The sequence below is a fragment of the Vigna unguiculata genome, chromosome 3, assembly GCF_037176805.1.
Source record: "Vigna unguiculata cultivar grain cowpea cultivar isolate G323 ecotype 2 chromosome 3, ASM3717680v1, whole genome shotgun sequence".
Lineage (NCBI taxonomy): Eukaryota > Viridiplantae > Streptophyta > Magnoliopsida > Fabales > Fabaceae > Vigna > Vigna unguiculata.
Genome location: NC_140794.1, coordinates 54,065,316 through 54,086,693, shown reverse-complemented (window position 1 = coordinate 54,086,693; position 21,378 = coordinate 54,065,316). Strand labels below are relative to the sequence as shown.

Here is a 21,378-nt window from a genome sequence, read left to right as displayed (position 1 = left end):
TTCTAGTATTTTCTATCAGTGGTATCTTGTCAAAGGGAGTGTTAGGATGCAGTGACATAGATCTGGTTTTATTGCTACCTGGGAATTCTACGATGTACACTGAAAGGAAGAATGGAGTTGAAGACCAAACTTAAAAAAAAAAAAAAAACAATACAGTGAAGGAGAAAGATATTGAGAAAAAGTGGGGGAGATGTCGACGGAACAGATAGGGAAGTAGTAGCTCCCCATATTTTATTGGCTGGATAAATATTTGTCTCGTACCCGTATCCATATTCGTCGGGTACCAGTCTATTTTTTCATATCCACAGTGACAGGTATTTACAAAATTATTTTAAAAAAATATTTAATCATAAATTCAAATAAAATAAAATACATCATTGTCATAAATTTTAAATAAAGTTCAAATAAACTCAAGTTCATATAAGTCCACATAATGATAGGAGTAGATATAAAATGACATTCAACACAATGAAATTTTATTTAATTAGTGTTTCGATCAAAAAGTTCATTCCATCATTTGACAACAAGCACAGATGTACTTGAAAGAAGACAACATACAAATACTTAAAATTTAAAAAAAATGAAGACAAGATGTACAACTTAGAAAAAATTAGAAGTACAGATACTATGATGCTCGTACCCGCCCCATTAACATGCATGTATCAAAGATAACCATATCCGCAGGTAACGAATATCTATTTTTAATATTTGTTTCCTACCCGTTACAAATTTTATCGACAGATACCGTGAATACGGATTTTTTTGACATTCCTAAATAATGGTTTGTAATTAAATCTCTTCAATTTCTGCAATTATCAGTGCTGCATTGAGGGAGGCGACCAATAACCTTCAAGAAAGTATAAAGATGCGGTGATGTAAGAGGAAGGAGGGGGGAAGAAGATGAGGACAAATTTATCCTTTCACTTTGCTTATGGAGGTGCAGGAAGAAATACCCTCTTTTTATCTATCAAATAATTTTCGATATCTGTTTTCTAGGGTAAGGGCTGGATGAAAAAATTGCATCTACTTTCAATCTCCAATCGCCGCTGCCTAATTTTATGTTGAATTCACGCAGATTGCTCACATTATAATTAATGACATTACAAAGTTCTTTCTTTGCGATTAAAACTCATAAAGTATTATATATGAACATTGAAACTCATTTAAGTAATTACACAATCAATTTTGATTGCAATTTCCGAACATTCTTTGCCAAAAATCATTTTCAAATACATGATACCAAACGAAAATCACGTTCACTTAAAATTATTTGATAAAATCATGCTTCAAAAATCAATTTCATGAGTACACATCGAAACACAAGCTCGCATAATACTGGCCCACTCCTCGCAATTAAGCATTAACGATCACAAGAACTAGATTCGGCCCTTCCATTAGTTGGATTTAGTAAGTCTTCTCCACGATCCCTTATTTTGAACTACACAGATAAACGTAAAAGAACAATTACATCAAATAATAACTTCCCATCCGATCATTTACCTATGGTTCACCACCAAGCTCCACTCGCAGATTGTCATATGGATATACTTTGGGTGTCTGATACAAAGAAAATAACAGATAAATCAATCAACACAAGTACTAAATAGCTACATAAATAGCATTGAATATGAAACATCAAAAGAGGAAAATATCAAAGCAAAGGTAGCGCAAGCAATATTGCAATTGGATTGGGATACATGGATGATAACAATGACATGCAGGACAGAAACCTCCATTAGTCCATAGACCATGACCATGCTCAACTCTAGCAAACAATCTGTACTTTCCTTTCAACCAAACAGAAAAAGTTAAGTTCAAATTTAGCTTCACGTAAAATTAGAATAAACATGACGAACTAGGTTTGAATCCAGACTTAACCATAGAATCATACATGACAAATTTTGGACAACGAGAACATTGGTTAGTCGAAAATCTACGCAGGGAATTTGATTTCCATTAGCAGCTAGATTGCAAATTTTTGGAAGTTCCTACTTTTGCTACATCTTAATTACATATGAATTGTGAATGCTGTGCTCCTCCTAATATATGATTCTGGAAGTAGTTGCTGTTACACTATGTAAAAGCAAGGCAGGAGAATGGGGAACAATATCCTAACCTCTGAAAGAGCACTAGGAACAGTGAAGGCTTTCTTCAATTTTAAAATGTGTAATAACATCTTCAGTCAGACGCTAGGTTCAAATTATGACATATAATGTCATCATGATTGACAAAATAACCAGCCCAAATCAGAGAAAACCCACAAAAAATAATCCTTGATCCCATGTATCAGAGAGCATCTGAAATTAAACCCAGGAAAAAAAAATCTTAACCCTTGGCTGATCAAATTGCAATGAGCTTAACTAGAAGTCTGGTCTTCGATTTTATAGCTGCCACATGATTCCCTCAACTTCTGGGTTTGTTCTGCCTCCACCTACTGCATTTCTCCCATGTTTGTATGTCCCATGCCAATTGCTTTGTTATTTGAAAGTGGAAGGGAAATACAGGTTTTGGTTCATTATAGCATCAAAGTAAGGGTTCCTATATAGACCCATAATGGCTGATAAAAAAAAGAAATATATAGAACCATAATGAATCAGACCCTTCTCTGAAGACAAGACCCCAACATGACGAAATCTACATAGCACTCAAAGACAATTAATTGATCTAGATTCTACAAGAAGTTTGAAGCTTAAAGTGTCACATTTCAGATCCACCTTAGTTCATTGACAAAGCTATTCTATCCCTTATGCACAAATATGTGTCACAAAAATAAGAGTTCAAAACTTTTCATTAAACTATTAGGTTTATCAAAGTTCGATTAAAAAATAGGTACAAAGGCATTAACTTTTATCATAATAGGTTTCTTTTTCCTATAGGGCTTCTCAGCTAGTGTATAGCTTTATAGCAGGGCTGATTTTTGTTCATGGGTTTTGGTTGGGTTCACCCATGAGTTCTTTGTATCTTTCATTTTGTTTTTAATGATATTTTCATGTGATGGCAAATGATTGATGTCCTTAGGATGTCAGTCTAGCTGAGATGCCAAGGATCATAGTGATGCCTAGCATGAGTTTTTAAAAAAAAAATGGACCAAGTTCGTATTTGTGTACGTGTAAACTTTCTAGATTATGCATACTTCACACAAACATAGCTTTTCAAACCATAAAATAAAATCCCTTCTTATATATATATGTTTCAATGATCAAATACCTCTGCATTTATTATTAACAAATTCTATGATTGGACAGTACAGATTCCTTTGGTCAATTAGTCGAGCAAAGGGATGCCATTTTTTTTGTATTCTCTCAACACATTTTTTGTCTTATTAGACTGAATCAGGAACAAGAAACAAGGAAGCTATACACGTTTATTCAATGCTCATTAGAACAAATATATTTTCTCTTTCAATATCTCTAGTAAGGTTGTTGTTGAAAATTTTCTTACACTCAATCTTGACTGGAAGCTACAATACACATTGTTTCATAACCCTTATTGTTTGATGTGCAGAGTTAAATTGCATTGTGGGTATCCTATGTAGAACATATTACTGAACTGTAGAAAGCTTAGATGGACTTAGGGAACAAATAACACTTGCAATAACAATCTAAGATTGAGATTGTTGTTGGTGTGGCCTAAACTGACAGAGAATACTTATACCATTGTAAAATTAGTATATACATTTGTTGTAAAAGGGATCGGTGTGGCTCAGTTGAGTGAACCACCATAGAAGTTACATTTGGGTGTTTTTTTTCTCCCCCGTGCTTCCCTACCCTTATCAAAAAGCTTGTATAACCATTTCAAATTTATATATCTTGCAAAAAAGGTTTTGAAGTAGTTTTATATACACATATTCAACCCTCCTCTTCTATGTATCTTTTATTCCTTCAGAACACTCTACACTATAAAAGCTAGGATCAATTAGGGTGTGGATGTCATATGCATTTATCCGTGAGTGAGCGCCCTTGTTGATGAGACAAAATAACTAAAGAAAATGCTTATCTCAATACTTAATAGATATGTCCATAATTTAGACATATGTCCATTTAGGTTACGACTTTTGATTATTAATTATGAATTTCTTTCACAATTCTATACCTTTTAATACTTAGATTTGTAATAAATTATGTGTCCCGTGTGTACAAGGTTCAGTACAACAGGCACACAACTAAAAATTGCACAAGGCTCAAAGGATATAAATTAAAGAAACACACAACAACTAAAAGTGCATCGCCTAAGCAACAAACAAGAACAATAGAATCCAATTCAACCAAAATTTAGAACACTTCCTACATTACCACTCATCAAGGTCGACCGTTATCGACTTCCCTTAAAATATTTTATTGAGAAATGCTATAATAGAATTGAAATCAGCAACATCCTAATCGCACACTAAATAGAAAAACAATCAAATCAAAGTCTACATCGAGCATAAATTCAGAAGAACTGGTTAAGAATAAAGTTAAAGCAGAAGACTCACAAAGGGTATCTTGGAAGCTTTGTCATTCCACACAGCCAACAATCCCAGAGACGCAAAAAAGCTCAATCCCCCACACAGCCAGGCCAATGCTTCATACTTATTTCAAAATAATTAAATAAAAGAAAAAGAAAATTCAATGATATACATCAATATTAACGCAAAACTTCCATACGAAAATAAGAATCGAAGAAAAAACAGATACCTTTCCAACAGTGTCAGCAATACGATCTATGCACGGTTCGGGAAATGCTGTCCCGTTGTCCCACAGAAGTTCCTCATTCATGGGAAGCTGAAAGCCCCAAATTCAAAAGAGATGTTGGTTTTTAAGCTTTTATAAAAAATAAAAAATCGAATAAGATAAATTTAGCGAAATATACAGGTTTGTCAGGAACATAGTGCTTGCCGACTGGGAGGCCCATGCCGGATCGGAGGCGAAGAGAGGAAGCAACAGATCGGTAAACGACACCGTTTCCGCCCAAGATCCTTGATGCTGCGTTCGTCAATCTCCCTGCCATGGTTGATGGTTTTTTGCTTCTGATTCTTCTTCTTTCTTCTCCTTCTCCCACAACAACCTAATGTTACTGTCACTCGCTCATTATACGACATCGTTTGAGGTTCATTCGTTTTTACAATTTTACCCTTCAATGTTTCATAAGTTGGGCTTTTCGGCTGGATTGGATTTCTTTTCTTTGCTTTTGCTATTTGAAACTTAGGTCATGCTTTCAACCCAAGCCTAGTCACGTGGGGTTCAACCAAATAATACAGGTCTTTCTTCTTGCACCTCCAAAATTTCTTCTACACCTCCAAATAAATTTTAAATTTCAAAAATATTATTTGACCATTTAAATAAAGTCACGGATATCGCACTCCCAAAATTACTTTCGAAAGTCGAAATATATAACCGGAAGTCGACTTCGATTATATATTTTATCTTCCGGAAGTTGACTTCCAATTATATATTTTAACTTTCGAAAATATTCTTCACCGGACATCAACATCTGGAAACAATTTTGGGATACATGACTTCGCTTAAATAATCAAAAGGTATTTTAAAAATTTAAAAATTTTTGAAAGTGTAAAAGAAATACTTGGAGATAAGGGAAGAAAGCCCCAATAAAACATGCACACTTTTTCTCGTCGGAAAATACTTTTACGGACAAAAATAAGGAAAATAAACTTTACTGGAAAAAACAAAAATAAAATACTTTGTGTTCCATAATTGCATCATCGTTCTCACTTATTATCTTTTCCTGGTCAACTGTTTAGTTTATTTTATTTAAGGGAAAAAAAACTCTTAAGATAATAATATTATTAAAAAAATATGATATATAGATTTGAATCCATTGCAATTAAGCTTTCTTTTTTGCGTATCAAAGAAGTAGAGAAAAGTATGCAGAAATACTTGTTACCACATAGACGTGGTAAAAGTTTCAATACTTACACTTGTTTGCTCGTCACTTTTATCCTAATTTATCCATTGCATGTTAGTTAACGTGTACATTATTTTCCATTAAATATTTGTTTGGCAAACCAATAAAAGATGCATCACTTCATAAATATCAACACTGGAATAAATAAAAATTATTAAAAGTAAAATGTAACTTAATAAAAGAAAATGTTTTAATATGGTTTATTTTTTAAACATGAAAGATCATAGATAAAATTATTTGATTTGATTAATTTTTTATTTAAAAATCAAACTTTAGTGACAAAATATAATGTTTATTATGCTGAGTATTAAGTACAACAATATCCATGTTCATAATTATTTTTCAATAACTTGAAAAAACATGTCAATAGTTACAAATTTCTGAGGAAGCAAATATAGATTGTTTTCTTGTCAATGTCAATTTGTACCTGAAATTATGATGAAAATATTATGGACGTATATATTATAATTTTATGTGCTAAGTTTTATTTATTTGTAATGGTTACTTTAAAAATAATATTTGGAAACTGATAGTCTAAAAACAGATACTGACATACAATGTTTATTATTTTCGTACTTATAATGTTCTTCACAGTATCATCTAAATATAATTTCTTGTTAGTTTTAGCTTTTATTTATAACTGTTTTAAAATTTATATTTAAACAAGATTATAATTATTCAACAATGGATGTCGATTTAACATTTAACCGCAGGAAGCTGAATTATTGTACGTATACAATAATTTTAATGTTTTCAATAACATTATAATCAATCAATAACGGACATTTCTAATAAAATATGAAAGTTAATATCTTAAAATTTTCAAAGAAATGTTATATCGGATGTCGATTTGACATTTAAGCTCATGAAACTGAGTTATTGTATACCTTCTCTTAATCAGAGTTGCACTCCTCTATTTTTTTTTTATTATGAATAGGAAGAAAATGCAAATTTAAATATAAAGTTTTACAATGATTCATGCACACTCAACCAATCAAAATTATCATTTTGGTTTAGAAAGCAAAAAAAAAAAAAGCAGATTATAATGAAAGCAATATTATAGAATTAATAATAATTTTAAAAAATATCAACTACCGTGTTTAATTAACTGGTAGATATCCAGGGTTGCACACAGACATTTTAATTGCAACTTTGATTGAAGTCATGGTCGGGTCAATGTCAGAAGTCCAAAATATGAAAGGGCAAATTAAGTTGGTAAAAGGAAATTTTACTTGGCTGATTATGATCAAAAGCATATGATAGAAAATAAAAGAGTGAAACACATCTCAGATGATCCGGCCAGCAATTGACGCAACAAAAACACTTGCTCTGCAAGAAGGGGGCAAGGAGTAACCCTAACAGTGGCAAGTAATAATTTAGGCCAAACCACATCATGATTGTGGGAAGAACTGAAGATAATAAAAGGACAAAATGCAGTAACCATTGAACCATCGACGTGACCATCACAGAAAAATTTTAGATACCCAATTGAGTCTGCACTTGGAGGATGGTCTTGGCTGAATCTACAAGCCTCTGCGTCTCCTCTGGGTTCAAGTGGATATTGGTGACACCCAGTATCCCTCCTCTACCAAGCTGTGCTGGCAAACTCAGGAACACTTCCCCATCGATCCCGTATAACCCCTTGGCAAGAACAGACACAGGATGGATCTTTCTTTGGTCCCTCAGAATGGAACGGGCCAAGTTAGCCACCGAGTACCCTATTGCCCACGACGTGTACCCTTTCAGCCTGATCACTTCATACGCACTATCTATCACTGACTTGTGTATATTCTCCAGTGTCTCTTTCTCGTATGCAATCTGCTGATTCTCCAAAAAACTCAGCACTGGAACACCCCCAACGCTAATGCTAGACCACAATGCCACCGAACTATCTCCATGCTCTCCTACAATATAAGCCTGCAATCACAACTTTCTTTCATTCCTTCACTTTTCCTACTCTATTCATAATTTCATTATCTTAACTTCAAAAGTTTAAATAACTCACACCAACTAAGACTATCTTTGGTTTTAGTTTGGACTATTTAAATCTACGTTAGTCCAATCAACACTTATGTTTGAATTCTCATAAAAGAAGTGTGTTACATGGCCTGAAACTAGTTTTCAATAGAAAGAGTAAAATACTTGCTTTTACAAACTAGTTTTGCGAAATGAAATCCTCCTAAAGTATAGAAACTTTAATCTAAAGTTGCCCTGATGCGGTGGTAATTTAATAATTTGAATTATAATGTAATTTAATATAGTTTTCTCTATTTCTAGGAGAGATTGTTAAATAGTTCGACGACCACAACTTTTATATTCCCTCTCTGTCTTAATTTTGAATAAAAAGAGTACATTCTTAGTTCAGTTCATAAATCGTGAAGATTAGTTCATATTGAAATTAGTTAAAAAAAACTATAATGCATCAACCTACTTGGTGACTTAATTTTTCACATTTAACAATTAAAAATAAAATAAAAAGGGGAAAGTGAGAATTGTTGACCTGTACGTCCTGGGCGTTGACGTCGAGGTGATCGGCGATGAGGAAACGGAAGCGAGAGGAGTCCAAATTGGTGCCCGACCCAATGACCCGGTTGGAGGGGAAACCGGAAAGCTTCCAGGCGACGTAGGTGAGGATGTCGACAGGGTTGGAAACGATGAGGAGAGTGGTGGCGGGGGAGTGACGAACAAGCGGGGGTATGATGGCGCGGAAGAGGGAAAGGTTCCGCTGGAGCAGGTTGAGGCGGGACTCACCGGCGATTTGGCGGGCGCCGGCGGTGACGATGCAGAGATCGGAGCCGGCAGTGATGGAAGAGTCAGTGGAGGCGTGGATCTTGGTGCGGGGGAGGAAGGCGGCGGCGTGCTGGAGGTCGAGCATCTCGCCGCGGAGCTTGTCGGCGTTGGTATCGACGAGGACGAGCTCGTCGGTGAGGTCCTGGGTGAGGATGGTCTGAGCGATGGCCATTCCGACGTTACCAACTCCGATGACGGAGATCTTGTTGTGTTGCTTGGTGGTAGAGGGAGGGTCAGCGTTGGCGATGGGCTTGAAGAAGGCCTGGGTTAGGTCGAGGCCCCCCGGGCCCAACGTGGAACCTGAAGCGCTCTTGTGCATGATGAAGTAAGATGATTTTTTGGTGTTGCTGTAAACAGGTGAGAAAGAAGGTGGAATTTATAATAGTAGAGTGTGCGTGTGAGCGTGAAGACTAGGAGTAGTATTGTTGAGGCCAATACTGTGGTCTGCGAAGGAAAGAAAGAAAAAGTGTTGCAGAATAGCCAGGTCCACCTTCTTTCTAGATGCAGATAAAGTAAAAGGGACAGAACGGAGTTCCAAGAGGAAAAAGTCACTCATTTCATTACACTCTGAGACCGCTCTGATGCGTTTTAAAGATTAATTAAATACTTTCGTCTCCTTTTTCGTGCTTTCCAATTAACCCATACCTCTTTATGTGTGATGCTTGAAAGAGTTCAAATTTTTTCCATTTTCTAATTAAACAATTTTTAATCTTTTTCTTTTTCAACTTATTTTGTTTTCCTAATATTAAAACATTTTTAATCAATAATTATTAATTGATAATAGAGAAAGAGTTAAACTCATAATTTCTTTTATCTTTTATTTCAATTTTTTTAAATTAATTTATTATTTCTTTTGAATTCTTTGGTTCAACATTATAATTTTCAAATTTAATGAAAAAAAGTTGAATCTCAATCTTTTTCGTCTTTCCTTCTCTCTGAGTCGCTTATAACATTAATTTTTCAATAATCTTACTTGAAACATTTGCATGAAATGAATTTTTAAATAATCTAAAACACTTTATTTGAATTGATTCTTTTACCGTGTTCTGTGGCTTCTGACTTTTTAGGTTGGTACTGAACTTTGAACGTTCACGCGTTCAATTCAAGACCTACTTCAGTTATTTGCCACCGTGGTTTATTTTAAACTTCACCAATTGTTATTATGCCAAATGTGCAGTCACCTTTTGTTCTCACCGCTTACGTTTTACGACTTTAATTAAAACCGGATTTCAAAGATGTAAAAAGGCAATTCTGGAAATCTTCATCAAAAATATTCAACAAACATAAGCCAATGCTGCCTCAGCCTGGCACAGAATTTCAACTCAACATGATTTCATTCAACGATATATATATATATATATATATATATATATATATATATATATATATATATATATCGTTGAATGTTTTTACAAATTGTGTTTGGTAAAAATAATTGATAAATTAGCTGAATCTTTATAAACGGGTTGAATTTTATAAACTATGTAAGTTGTGAATAGAAAGTGTACGAACTAAATCATTGAACTAAAAGTGCGTGTTTATAGTTTAACTATCAAGTTAACTGCAAAATATCATAGAGAAAATGTATATTTTAGTTTATATTTTTTTCTCAAAATTAGTTTTATTTCCTGCACTTTTGAATTGGTTTACATTTTTTTTAAAGTGGGTGGATTTAGTTTGTTCATGTTAAAATGAAAAAAAAAAATATTTATTAGTAGAAATAAATAATATTAAATAGATCGTGTACAAAAATATATAATACATGATATGGTCATAAACTTATATTATATATTCAGAATTTTTGGATTTTATGCTCTTCAAAATATTTAAACATTTTGTTTACATTTACTTTATCAATTACATTAATTCTAAGTTAGTCACATCATTACTAAATTGTCTCTAATTTTCACTTGTAAAGTAAATCTCTTGTCTCCAAGAAATTATATAGATTGATGTATAGTTTCCTTGGTTATAATCGCAAGAAAGAATTTATCAATTTTACTGATTTAGAGTGATGGATGTTGAGAAAAAATTTTCTTCAAATGTGCTGATTTGGGGGTGAATGTAAAATTCGATTTGCAGGGATATCCTTAAAATTTCATTTCTTCAAAATTGTAAAAATTTTGAGGATAAATTAGGAGTGATAATACGGGTCAATCTGGTCCATGTAGACTTGTTCTGCTTAAGTGTTAGCCCTCTCGCATAATTACAAACTCGTAGATCAATTCTTTTTATTTTTTTAATTGTTATGATAAAACTTGTAATGTTCAACAAATTGATAAACTTTAACAAGTTCACAAAATTAAGTAAAGACTTTTGAGACTTTGATGATAAATTGATAATTCAACATTTTTATTATATTCATATTCGTACTTTGATATACACAATGTATTCTTTAAATTTTAGTATATTCAAACATACATAATATTTGTCTTTTCCACTCATACAATAATTTGGAATATTCATACAGAAGTCCAAAAGGAAAGTAACTGATATACAAAAGTACATATTTTTTTTCTTTTTATTCGGGCGACAGACTGGCTCGGGCGAGTTGTAGACTATGCGAGTCAAGCATTTGCAGGACAACGGGCTCAATATCTTAACATGTCTTGTGTTTTTTGGTGGACCTGCAGATTGGCCTATCGGACCAAAAGGATAAATTGTCAATATATTATTATCGAGTTGCCCATTATTAAAATCGTGACTGAAGATCAAGCCGAGTTAGTCATGTCTGAAAGTCGAACGAGAGGCTTATTCGCTTTGTATTTTCTGTGAAAGAGAGAGTGAAAATCGAAAAGACTAAAGTTTTTTTAAGCCATGTACGTTCACCCTCTTTCATGAGACCTAAATTTTAATTTTTACATTTGTCTTATCTAGGTTAGACATAAATTTATGTATGACAAAGAGAGCCATATTTAAATTTTAACATATTATATACAAACATATTACTACACATTTTTTACGTACGTTTGGTGTCTCTAGTTAATTGTCGATGTAATACATTGATAGTGCAATCGTTTTTTCTCATAATAATATATATTTTCTATAATTTATATATATATATATATATATATATATATATATATATATATATATATATATATATATATATATATATATTTAATATAATAATAACCGATGTGTCAAAACTGATTTTTTTTTAAATTAACAAAGTTACAATTTAATAATTTATTTTCTTATTTTTGTAAAATTATAATTTAAATTTTGATTGATTAAAATCATTTATATAAATTTAAATATTTTGAATTTATTGAATTATAAGAAAGAAGAATAAGTGTACAATTTAATTTATATTAATATTTTAAATTTACATAAAGCCTTGCTATATTAGTTTTATTTTTCTTATAGGAATCCCACAGAAATGGGACGGAGCAGTGGGGGCAACAACGAGTAACGAAAGAGCAACCATTGGTGAAGCAGCAAAAGAAAGATTGCCGAAAACGCAGCTTTTGGGTGAGAATGGGGGAAGCCCTTGTGGAGCTGGAGCGAGTCCAAACCCAGCTCTTGCAACGCATATCCAAACTCGAGCATTCCTATATTCCTTCATCGCCCTCTCAAAACGACACCGTTGACGACGCTGTCACCGACACCGTGGCTCGCCTCTCCTCCATTTTGCGCAGCAACGGTGTTCCCGAATTCTCCTTTAAGAGAGTCCCTTCTGATTACTACGATTGGCCTCTCGAAGCCCGTCGCGACGCCCTCTCCGCCGCTTCAATCCACCATCTCTGCAAAAGCATCGTTCTCGTTAATACGCAAGCCCCTGCTAACGTCGTCGATTGCACCAACCGCAATAATTCCAAGTATTACGTCGTTGTCGTTCAGGTTCCCACTCTCTTCCTCTCACTACCTGCTTCACTTAACTCTCCCACTGCTTGCTTATGGAGATCGTTTGTTTCAGTACACGGCTCGTTTCAACGCCGAAGCTGTCAAGAATTTTCTGTATTCGCTCAACAATGGAAGTATTGCGAAGAAGAAATTCAACAGTAAGAAGTTCCCGAGTGATGGACTATTCTTTAATTATTATAGCGTTGAATGAATTCCAGTTTAACATTGTGACATTGAGAATTCTATTCGTTTGCGGACGAATGGTTGTGAGTTGCGACTAAACTAAATATATTGGAAACATCAATGTGGAGACTCTCGTGTTTTCCATATCAAACACTGTCCAATTGGTTGGTGTATTTGCGAAATCGACAACTTTTTTGACATCTTAGCTGTTCTAGTTGACAATTTAATGAAGGAATTTTAAGGTAGAGTTGGTTTAAGAAGATTCCCCGCTAACTATGAGTATGATTCTTTGAAGTCGTGAAGGAGAAATAATGAATTGGTGGGAAATGGGATAGGCAATTACTTGTTTGCAACAGTTTATAGTGTAGATTTTTCGACTTACTAAAAGTTTAAAATAATTCAGAATTGAGTACAGCGACCAAAGCTGCGTATAATTTTAAAATGATAAATGTAATTGAAGGTATTTGTCAAGTAGCAGACTTTAAGCTTAACTCTATGTACAAAACTGATGTGTAAGTTGAGGTTTACACCTACTTATATACTTTAAACTGATCTTATCTCTAATCAATATGAGACTTCCAACAGGAATGATTCCAAATTGGTTGGATTTTTTTAGAAGTGAAATTTAAAATATTCTCTTAAGGCATTGGATGGTCGGAATGAGTTGTTGGGCAGGACTGTGTTGAAGCAATTCTTAGATTTGTGTGATAGGTTGTTGGCGTAATTAGAACACTGCTAAGGTTTAAATTCTTTAACTTAGTAGTGTGTGGGTCTATGTTGGTGCACGAGAGCTGTCAAGTTCAATGCATGAAACTTAATGTTTAGTTTTGAGACCATCAGGCAATTTTAAGTGCTCCCCGGCAAGAGATGAAGTAAATATTCACAAGCATTGAAATAGTCTTTAATGTACTGCATCATCTCAATTTTCTACATTGAACTTCTGCAAACTGCAGTTGATGAGATTTGCATGGGAGCTGGGCCAGAAACATTCGACCATTTAATGTCTGTTACATTGAAATTCTTACCACTAGATATAAGAAGGAAAGTTTAAGACGAAGTGAAAGGCAATCCACACTTTTGATAATCATCACTTCGTAGAATCACTTTCCTGAAATATATTTTCTCCACTTGAAAGTCTCTTTTATTTATAATATGTGCCCATGTGGTAATGCTGTCTCCCTTGGTTAATCTTTTCTCTTTTATCCCTTTCGTTAAATATTCATGGACAATTTTCTTATTCTTTATTTTCCAATAATTTTTAAGTGTTTGTTAATGATATCTATAACTTGCTATTGCTTGGTAGGAAATAGTGGTTGTTAATTTATTATTAATTATGCAGTGAGGCTAGCTCCTGAGGAGACATCAATGGAATTAACTGGATATGGGCACAATGCAGTGACTTGTATTGGCATGAAAACAGATATTCCGGTAAGACTGGACATGTGGAGTAGTATAGGGTTCTTGTGATATATAGACACTCAAATATTTCATCATGATAATAAACCCAAAATAAGTGCTTATTCACACTGTTTAGGGTAGTATTCAACATTTTTTTGTCATGCATATCCGCACATGAATTGATGATTGATACAGACAAGGATCAGTTGGTAAAATAGCATAAAAATTGAAATGGATTTGTTTTCTGGTTTGCTCTTTTGTGATTCATGATCTCCTCACAGTCATGGTATTGATTATTGCATGCTATGTTGACATAGACTTTTACTGATATGTGGTTGCCATGTTCGGCCAATGTCTTGGACTAGGACATAGACGTGCTTTTAGGTTGTCGACAATAGTGAGCAGCTTCTTTTGCTTTACCCTAACATATTGGTAGAGGGTCCATCTTTTTCAAGCAGTTTCACTGTTTTGTAACTCCAAAAATTTCTCTCTCTCTCTCTCTCTGTGCCATTGTATCTGAAAACAAAGTCCACATTGACAGGAGAAAATATGTAATTTTTAGGATGTGGTTAATAGTTGACTCTAAGTATTGATTGTCTATAAACCTTAGCACAACTTTATGGTTTTCACATCAAGAGAGCAGTCTCCAAGAACAAATCACAAATGCACTGATTTATGTAGCTCTACTTATCTTGCCATAGTGCCAACTGTTGGGGAAGGTTGTTCTTCACATTATCTCAGGTGTTCATTTCTAAATTATGGCTAGGGTTTTGTATGTCCAAGTCAGACTTCTATTATCACCTACCCTAAAATTCTTTTTGCAAGTTTAAACTACAATTTCAATCTATTTGAAGTGCGTGGCTGTATGGATTTTTTGTTGCATTGGTACTAGAATTCCATATTGATACTTCAAACAGCATGAAATTGGCGAAACACCACAACTGTTGTGATTCAACCCAATTCCTTGTGTGATGTTATAGTGTAATTTGGTACCTTACATCTTAGATATCCCATTTGAACACAAGGCATAAATTATGTCTGGTAGATACTCAAGAAACAAGGAAGTGGATACGCAGTATTATGGTAGGAAGATGGAAATATCAGTTCTGTAGCTGATTACCAAAGCGAAATGGAAATGCAGACAAAGAAAACGATCACCTAGGCATTTTGCGAGCCTATATCTCTTCCAGTCACAAATTCTAACTGAATTCCCTTCCGCGTATTCCCCTATGAGAGGCATAGTTTCTCCTATGCCTACGAAAAATGTTTAAGTTGACTTAGCATAACAAATAAGATCAATATTTCATATTGATTCTTCTGGGCACAGTTATATATTTTGCAGTCTTGATGAAGAGGTTCAAAGACATCATCACCATTACATGGGAGGGGCCAATCTCATTTAAGATTACTCACGCTTATCAACATCTTTATTTATTGTTATTGTCTCAATTGACAATTGTACTTGACTAACGGCATTTAAAATGATGTTATGATTTTATCTAATAGTCATACACTTGATATCGTCATTGAAATTGATATTCTATAGACCTTACTACGTTCAACTAATAAACAAATAACACAAGTAAATGCGTCACACTCTAGTAAATAACACTGATGTAAAATAAACTAGTATGGTCAACACATAAACTTGGCCTCAGGGAATATACATGAACAATTAACCAGATTGGAATTAATAAAACTGAACATTTTGTCCTTGAACAAGTGCTGAGGCATACCCTGTCCACTAATTAATTAAAGCATTTTTTCTGTTCCAATATATTCAAAATATTATTTCTTTCTCTTTTACTGTATAGATGGCATGATGGCTTGTGTATTGATGCACTCAACTTGCTCCTTGGCTGATTATATATTTTGGATCATTTCAGGTGATTTTGGATGAGGCAATTGTAAAGCTAACTCCAGATTTCTTTTGGTTGGGTGGTGGTGAGGTTGATCTGAAGCTAGGGATCCGAACATCTCAATTGATCAAATTTATCAACCCCTTCATTGTCAACTGTAGCAATAATTGATTTTGTTGAGGAGCATGTGGTCACTATAATTTAGTTTAGTAGGAGAGTTGTCATTTTCAGCCTTCCATTTTTGGTTTTAATATTATTTGAAATATTGCCCCGTCAGGATTATATTTATTTTCTTACCGCTAAGTCTGTGGTTTGGTTATGGCATTACCATTAATGTTTTACCGATATTTGAATGCAACCAACGTCATGGGTTCATGCTTTATGTTTGTTGAAAGTCAACAATATCATTAGAAAGGATCGAATAATTTCATATCAGGATAGTAACGGTATAGGCCACATTGATGAATGTCCAAACGAGTGTAACAATATGGAGAGGAGGTGGTGATCCTGGAGTGTTAGATTCAGTAGTAATGAAAGGATAAACATCAATCTACTTATTAAACAAGCAGCAAAAAAGGGAATTTGAGTGAATAACTGAAAAATCTTATAAATTATTTGTATTTTCTTCTCTTCTTGCACTCAGCCTTCATATTTTCATATACTATGCATAATCCATGATATGTGCTTGAAGCTACGGTTTATCCTGCACAAACAAATGCCACCCAGTTGAAGTAAACTTCAAGTTGCTAACATATTAAATGGATACAATTTCTTAACATCAAATTTTTCTTATATTCTCATATCACGTTGGGTATCAAAGCAGACACATCGTATCCTTGTCACGAGAATGTAATGAATAGGGATTGTTTTGTGAATGAGGAAGAAAATAAAAAATAATAACACCTATCGATTTTTCTTTCCAGCAATTTCAACTAATATAAAGTGAGGTTCATTGTTTAAGTTCATCGCTCACGTAAACAATATCCACCACTGAACCAAAAGTAACTTTTGGTGGGAATTATTGTGGCTTTTAAAAGAATTATTGCTAAAACATTAACCGACCGTTAAATCAAGAGTATCTGGTTTATATTATTCAAGATCCTCCTCCTGTGGATATATTGCAACTTCAACGTGGGTCCTACGCTTCATAGTCAGTGGTAGCTTGTTTCAGTCTTTTTCTTTGGTTTTAATTCCCTTGTCTCTTGTAATATATACATGCATCAAGGCACGTGATTACTCGAGTTACAACCATCTTTTCCCAGAGAAAGAAGAACTGGTTCAAGTTCAGCATCATTGTGATCTGGTGAAAAGACTTAAAAATCAGTTGCCTTCACGATGAAAAATGTGACAGGTCTACAATTGAGATTCCAGATTTCTTAAGAACTTCAGTTCCCTACCTCAAGCCCTTTCCAATTTCTTTGGTTCACTAAAATATAAAAATTTAGAAGATTTATGCAAAGAAAATTCTATTTATACATAAACTAAAGTTTAACTCTAAAAAATTATTTTATTTTTTCTCTCCTATAAATCTGTACAAAAGATTTCGTTCAAATGAGTCTTATCTCTACATTCCCTGATCGAAACACTAAACTACTAGAAACTAACAATGCATAATTAACACAAACATCCCAGATAAGCAAAATGAACAACCGATAAAAGAGTTGCAATAATGAAAAGGAGGAAACTTTTAACATTAACAGGTTCTTCTTAGAATTTATATACAGCTGTACATAGTATTGAGAGCAATGTCGTTTGATATCGAGTACCGATACAAATTTATGAGACTGGTCAATGACGAAGCAATCATTATCAGATTATTATTGTGCCAATCTTTAGAATGCTAGTGAGAAGTCAGATCCCCAAAGGTGTTCTCCCCACTGTATGTAACATAAAGAAAACCATCCTCTTCCTTCTTCTCCTCATATATAGCAGACATAATTGCTCCTGAAAAAATTGAGAAACACAGAAAATTTATAGGCTACTGCTGCTACCCTCTATTAGAAGGCTAAAGAATCATATTGCAAAATTAAGAAAACACAATTGGAGAATATTATTTTACCAGTAGGTGGAAGCACGTTGTCCACAAAGATAAATATTGCCTTTTCTGCACTTAATTTAATCCTTTTGCGGATAACATAGACAAATTGTCCAACTGTCAGATCAGCGGGTACAAGGTACCTACAAATAATTCATTCATGTCAAAAACTAAAAACATCGGACATACGACGGCTGCCAGTTATACACCTCAGCAAATTTCAATATCAACTGGAAAGCATTTGACAATAGAAATATGACAACAAATGATATGTAGTAGACCCCTCTATCACTTTGTTATCATCAGGCAGAAGATACAAAATCCACCAATTTGTTGTCAACACTCAAACAACATTAAATTCTTCTAAAAATAGATAAATAACCAATTCTAATTCTGTTTATCCGATTCATAATTCAGGCATTATCACAAAATAAGAAATGTATATACAATAGAAGGAGCAACTATGGCTTTAGCTACTTAAATTATGATGATCTGAGTTATTCATACAACTCATAACTTACCAATATTAACAAATTTCTCAACTGTGGAACCAAAGTCACTACAACGTTTAAATCAATTTAGCACGTCAATAAGTACTTACACAAAAGTAAATCTGATCAATCTATCTATTGATCGTATGTACTTAGCAGCTAAAATTTCATATCAAATTTTAGAAAATTTAAACAAAAACAGGAGTATGATCAAATACTAGAATTATCTTTTCTTTGATGAGTAAGTTAAATGATAATTTTAAAGGGTATGCGGAACATTTTGAGCATTTCTTTTACTACACAATCCAATGTGGAATTTTTGAAGGTCATCAACTAGAACATATTTATTGGAGTGAGTAAGCTTCTAAACCTACAAACTTTACCTGTAATGGATGCAGTCATGTCAAAAAAAAGCTTTTTATGAAGATCCATATATCTTCTTTCTAATAGGAAAAGAACCATGATTTCTCACATTCCACTTTCCCTAATGATCTATTCTTTCAAAATTTTTGCTACATCCATTTTCTTTTCCTTTAGAAGATAGAACATATGAGTAGATGTTTCCAGATTATATTAAAGGTATGGAAAAAATCTTACTTCTTCTTGTCAATACTTGGAATATCACTTCTTTCTGCCTTCTCCACAATCACCTTCAGACACATCAGGGGAAAATTTAGTACCATAACTAGAGGTATATCAAGATGTATATATTCAAGAATCACACATACAGCAGGCAGCAAGTAGAGGGACAAGTGAACATCAATTTCACTGCATTGACAGATATAATGAAGAATAACTAGTTCAAAGCAGCAGATAAAACAGCTTGAGGGCATAAGCTACTCCATACGTGCATAACTGTTGTAAATAACCTTCGGAGGTCACATATTCAGTTTCGTAAGTAAAATTATTTGAATTCATTCTATAATTCAGTGGACTCTGTAATCGGTTATTTAATCTCTAATAAAGGATTTCAGTATAGAGATAATAGAAAATTAGTAAAAAAATGCAACACAAGATAATTTAGCATGCAATATATTTCCAAAATGTTCTAAAAACCAAACTAGATCAGACAGTCTGGAAGAAATGGTCAAATCTTGAACCTATCATGTCTCTTGTCTGAAAACTATCCAATTCAATCACAAATTAACAGACCAAACTGATCAAACCATGACTTTGGGATATCGATACTTGTTTTTACGACATTTTTAGTCTTCCAAACAGTATACCACCACCATAATGAACACCTGCACAACACTGAATCCAATATGAAATCTGCAATTAACTAATTATGCAACATAGTAACATGCATTTATTTCTATTAACATGGAAAGTTGCAAAATTATGACATGAAAGTGCTACTCAGTTACGCTGCCAAATTATGACATAAAAGACGCAACAGATAAAAGACAAAGTTCAAACATCAGAAAACATTTATAGCGTTGAAAAATAGTCAAATAAAAGCATTGATCCTGAAAGGCCAAAGTTAAAACAGATAAAGGAACGATGCTTCTTGTGCCACAGATATATGATTCACATAGACAGCATCAGTAACAGATAGTTGCAGAGGAAAATCGGAACTAGTTCTCACAGGGATACGGTCTGGGTATTTCTCCCTGATTCTAGCAGCCTCAGCTCTTCTCTTCTCTACACACAAAATGAATCATTTATTTTTATATTATTCAGCTTTCCACACACCTACAATTCACCAACAAATAACAATATAAATCAAAATACATCATATACCAAGATCGTGCTCTTGTTTGAAGTAGCTCTTTGACGCCATTCTTCCTGGAATTACCATCAAACGGAAAGTTAATAAAAAGTAAGATGATACACCGTCCATTCTTCAGACAAAGGATACATAATTCGTTAATCGCTAAAAATAAATAAATTAGAAAACAAAGTTTATAAATGAATAAATAATAAAGGGGCAATGTTTAGAGATAATAAATAATAACAAACAGCAATAATCACAAAATACAAGATGAAGATTGAGAATGGACCTACACCCAAAATTCTTATTTAACAAAAAGGGTATGCAACGGAACAATAATCTTTACCATATGATATAAAATTAAAAATAGCCCTAACTTTCAGATAACTATTTTTATGGAATTTCCGATCATCAACTCTTACTTGAATTTAGGAAAAGAGAAAAACCTCAGATTGCAGACAATCTTTCCTTAAAAAAGCAGGGAAAGAGATACAAAGCGGTTCTGATAATTTACTTGTTATCAGCGAAGAAATTTCTTGGCCGATTAAAAAAAATTTTGAAACTCAACCTTAAGGCTTACGAATTGGATTGTATATGATTGAGAAAACTAAACCTCGTTAAGGTGATCCAAAAATAGAAGAAAATCAACGCTGTGGTTTCTTGCTAACGACTCCAATAAGGCTGTGTTTGCTTCAACAAACTAAATATATCGCTTCTTCGTTCCTTGGTTGTCTTTCTCAACTATTCCTATCGTGATTTTATTTTTATATACTTATATACCAAATAATATAGGAATTTTATATTCTCATAATCATCCTTTTTCCCTTCCGGTCTTAACTAAAACTCGTCTAGAATAAATAAAAAAATATATTACCAGAACATGTTTATCTTGTAATATTTAATGTTTTTCTTTTTCATAATCTCATTTCAGCTTAAAGATGTTTACACTATTAACTAAAAGAAATAAATAATTATGATGTTGTAAAGAAATAAATAATTATAATGCATTTTGTAAAGAAATAAATAGTTATCAAATGTTGTCGGTTCTGAGTTAAATTATATAAATATGTAAATAAGGGTTAACATTGATTTAATTCTCGCTTTCTTTTTATTATTTTTTAGTTCAATTTAGTTTTTCATTTTTCTTAAAATGTTCAA

At 33.3% G+C, this 21,378-nt stretch overlaps 4 protein-coding genes across 7 annotated transcripts; 1 reads left to right on the top strand and 3 right to left on the bottom strand.

The window, feature by feature from the left end:
- Window positions 1–1,255: 1,255 nt before the first annotated feature.
- On the bottom strand, window positions 1,256–5,081 carry LOC114176158 (NADH dehydrogenase ubiquinone 1 beta subcomplex subunit). The gene is made up of 4 exons (XM_028061101.2): window positions 4,852–5,081; window positions 4,677–4,763; window positions 4,475–4,570; window positions 1,256–1,557 (listed from the first exon to the last, which is right to left on the bottom strand). The coding sequence occupies exons 1-4, from the start codon at window positions 4,987–4,989 to the stop codon at window positions 1,501–1,503; spliced, it is 378 nt and encodes a 125-aa protein (XP_027916902.1). The 5' UTR covers window positions 4,990–5,081; the 3' UTR covers window positions 1,256–1,500.
- Window positions 5,082–7,111: 2,030 nt separating this feature from the next.
- LOC114178483 (L-lactate dehydrogenase A-like) lies at window positions 7,112–9,302 on the bottom strand. The gene is made up of 2 exons (XM_028064416.2): window positions 8,405–9,302; window positions 7,112–7,821 (listed from the first exon to the last, which is right to left on the bottom strand). The coding sequence occupies exons 1-2, from the start codon at window positions 9,011–9,013 to the stop codon at window positions 7,381–7,383; spliced, it is 1,050 nt and encodes a 349-aa protein (XP_027920217.2). The 5' UTR covers window positions 9,014–9,302; the 3' UTR covers window positions 7,112–7,380.
- A 2,762-nt stretch (window positions 9,303–12,064) lies between these two features.
- LOC114178263 (YbaK/aminoacyl-tRNA synthetase-associated domain-containing protein) lies at window positions 12,065–16,283 on the top strand. The gene is made up of 4 exons (XM_028064070.2): window positions 12,065–12,537; window positions 12,614–12,698; window positions 14,063–14,151; window positions 16,008–16,283. Exons 1-4 carry the CDS (start codon window positions 12,175–12,177, stop codon window positions 16,149–16,151), a joined length of 681 nt encoding a protein of 226 aa, XP_027919871.1. The 5' UTR covers window positions 12,065–12,174; the 3' UTR covers window positions 16,152–16,283.
- Window positions 16,284–17,647: 1,364 nt separating this feature from the next.
- LOC114178264 (autophagy-related protein 8f-like) lies at window positions 17,648–20,992 on the bottom strand. 4 transcript variants are annotated; one of them, XM_028064071.2, is made up of 6 exons: window positions 20,834–20,992; window positions 20,250–20,294; window positions 20,095–20,150; window positions 19,104–19,156; window positions 18,040–18,158; window positions 17,648–17,924 (listed from the first exon to the last, which is right to left on the bottom strand). In XM_028064071.2, the coding sequence occupies exons 2-6, from the start codon at window positions 20,287–20,289 to the stop codon at window positions 17,821–17,823; spliced, it is 372 nt and encodes a 123-aa protein (XP_027919872.1). In that variant the 5' UTR covers window positions 20,290–20,294; window positions 20,834–20,992; the 3' UTR covers window positions 17,648–17,820. The 4 variants fall into 4 exon arrangements, with proteins under 4 accessions (XP_027919872.1, XP_027919874.1, XP_027919873.1 ...); XM_028064073.2 differs by having other exon boundaries at window positions 20,643–20,970; XM_028064072.2 differs by having other exon boundaries at window positions 20,667–20,970.
- Window positions 20,993–21,378: the final 386 nt, after the last annotated feature.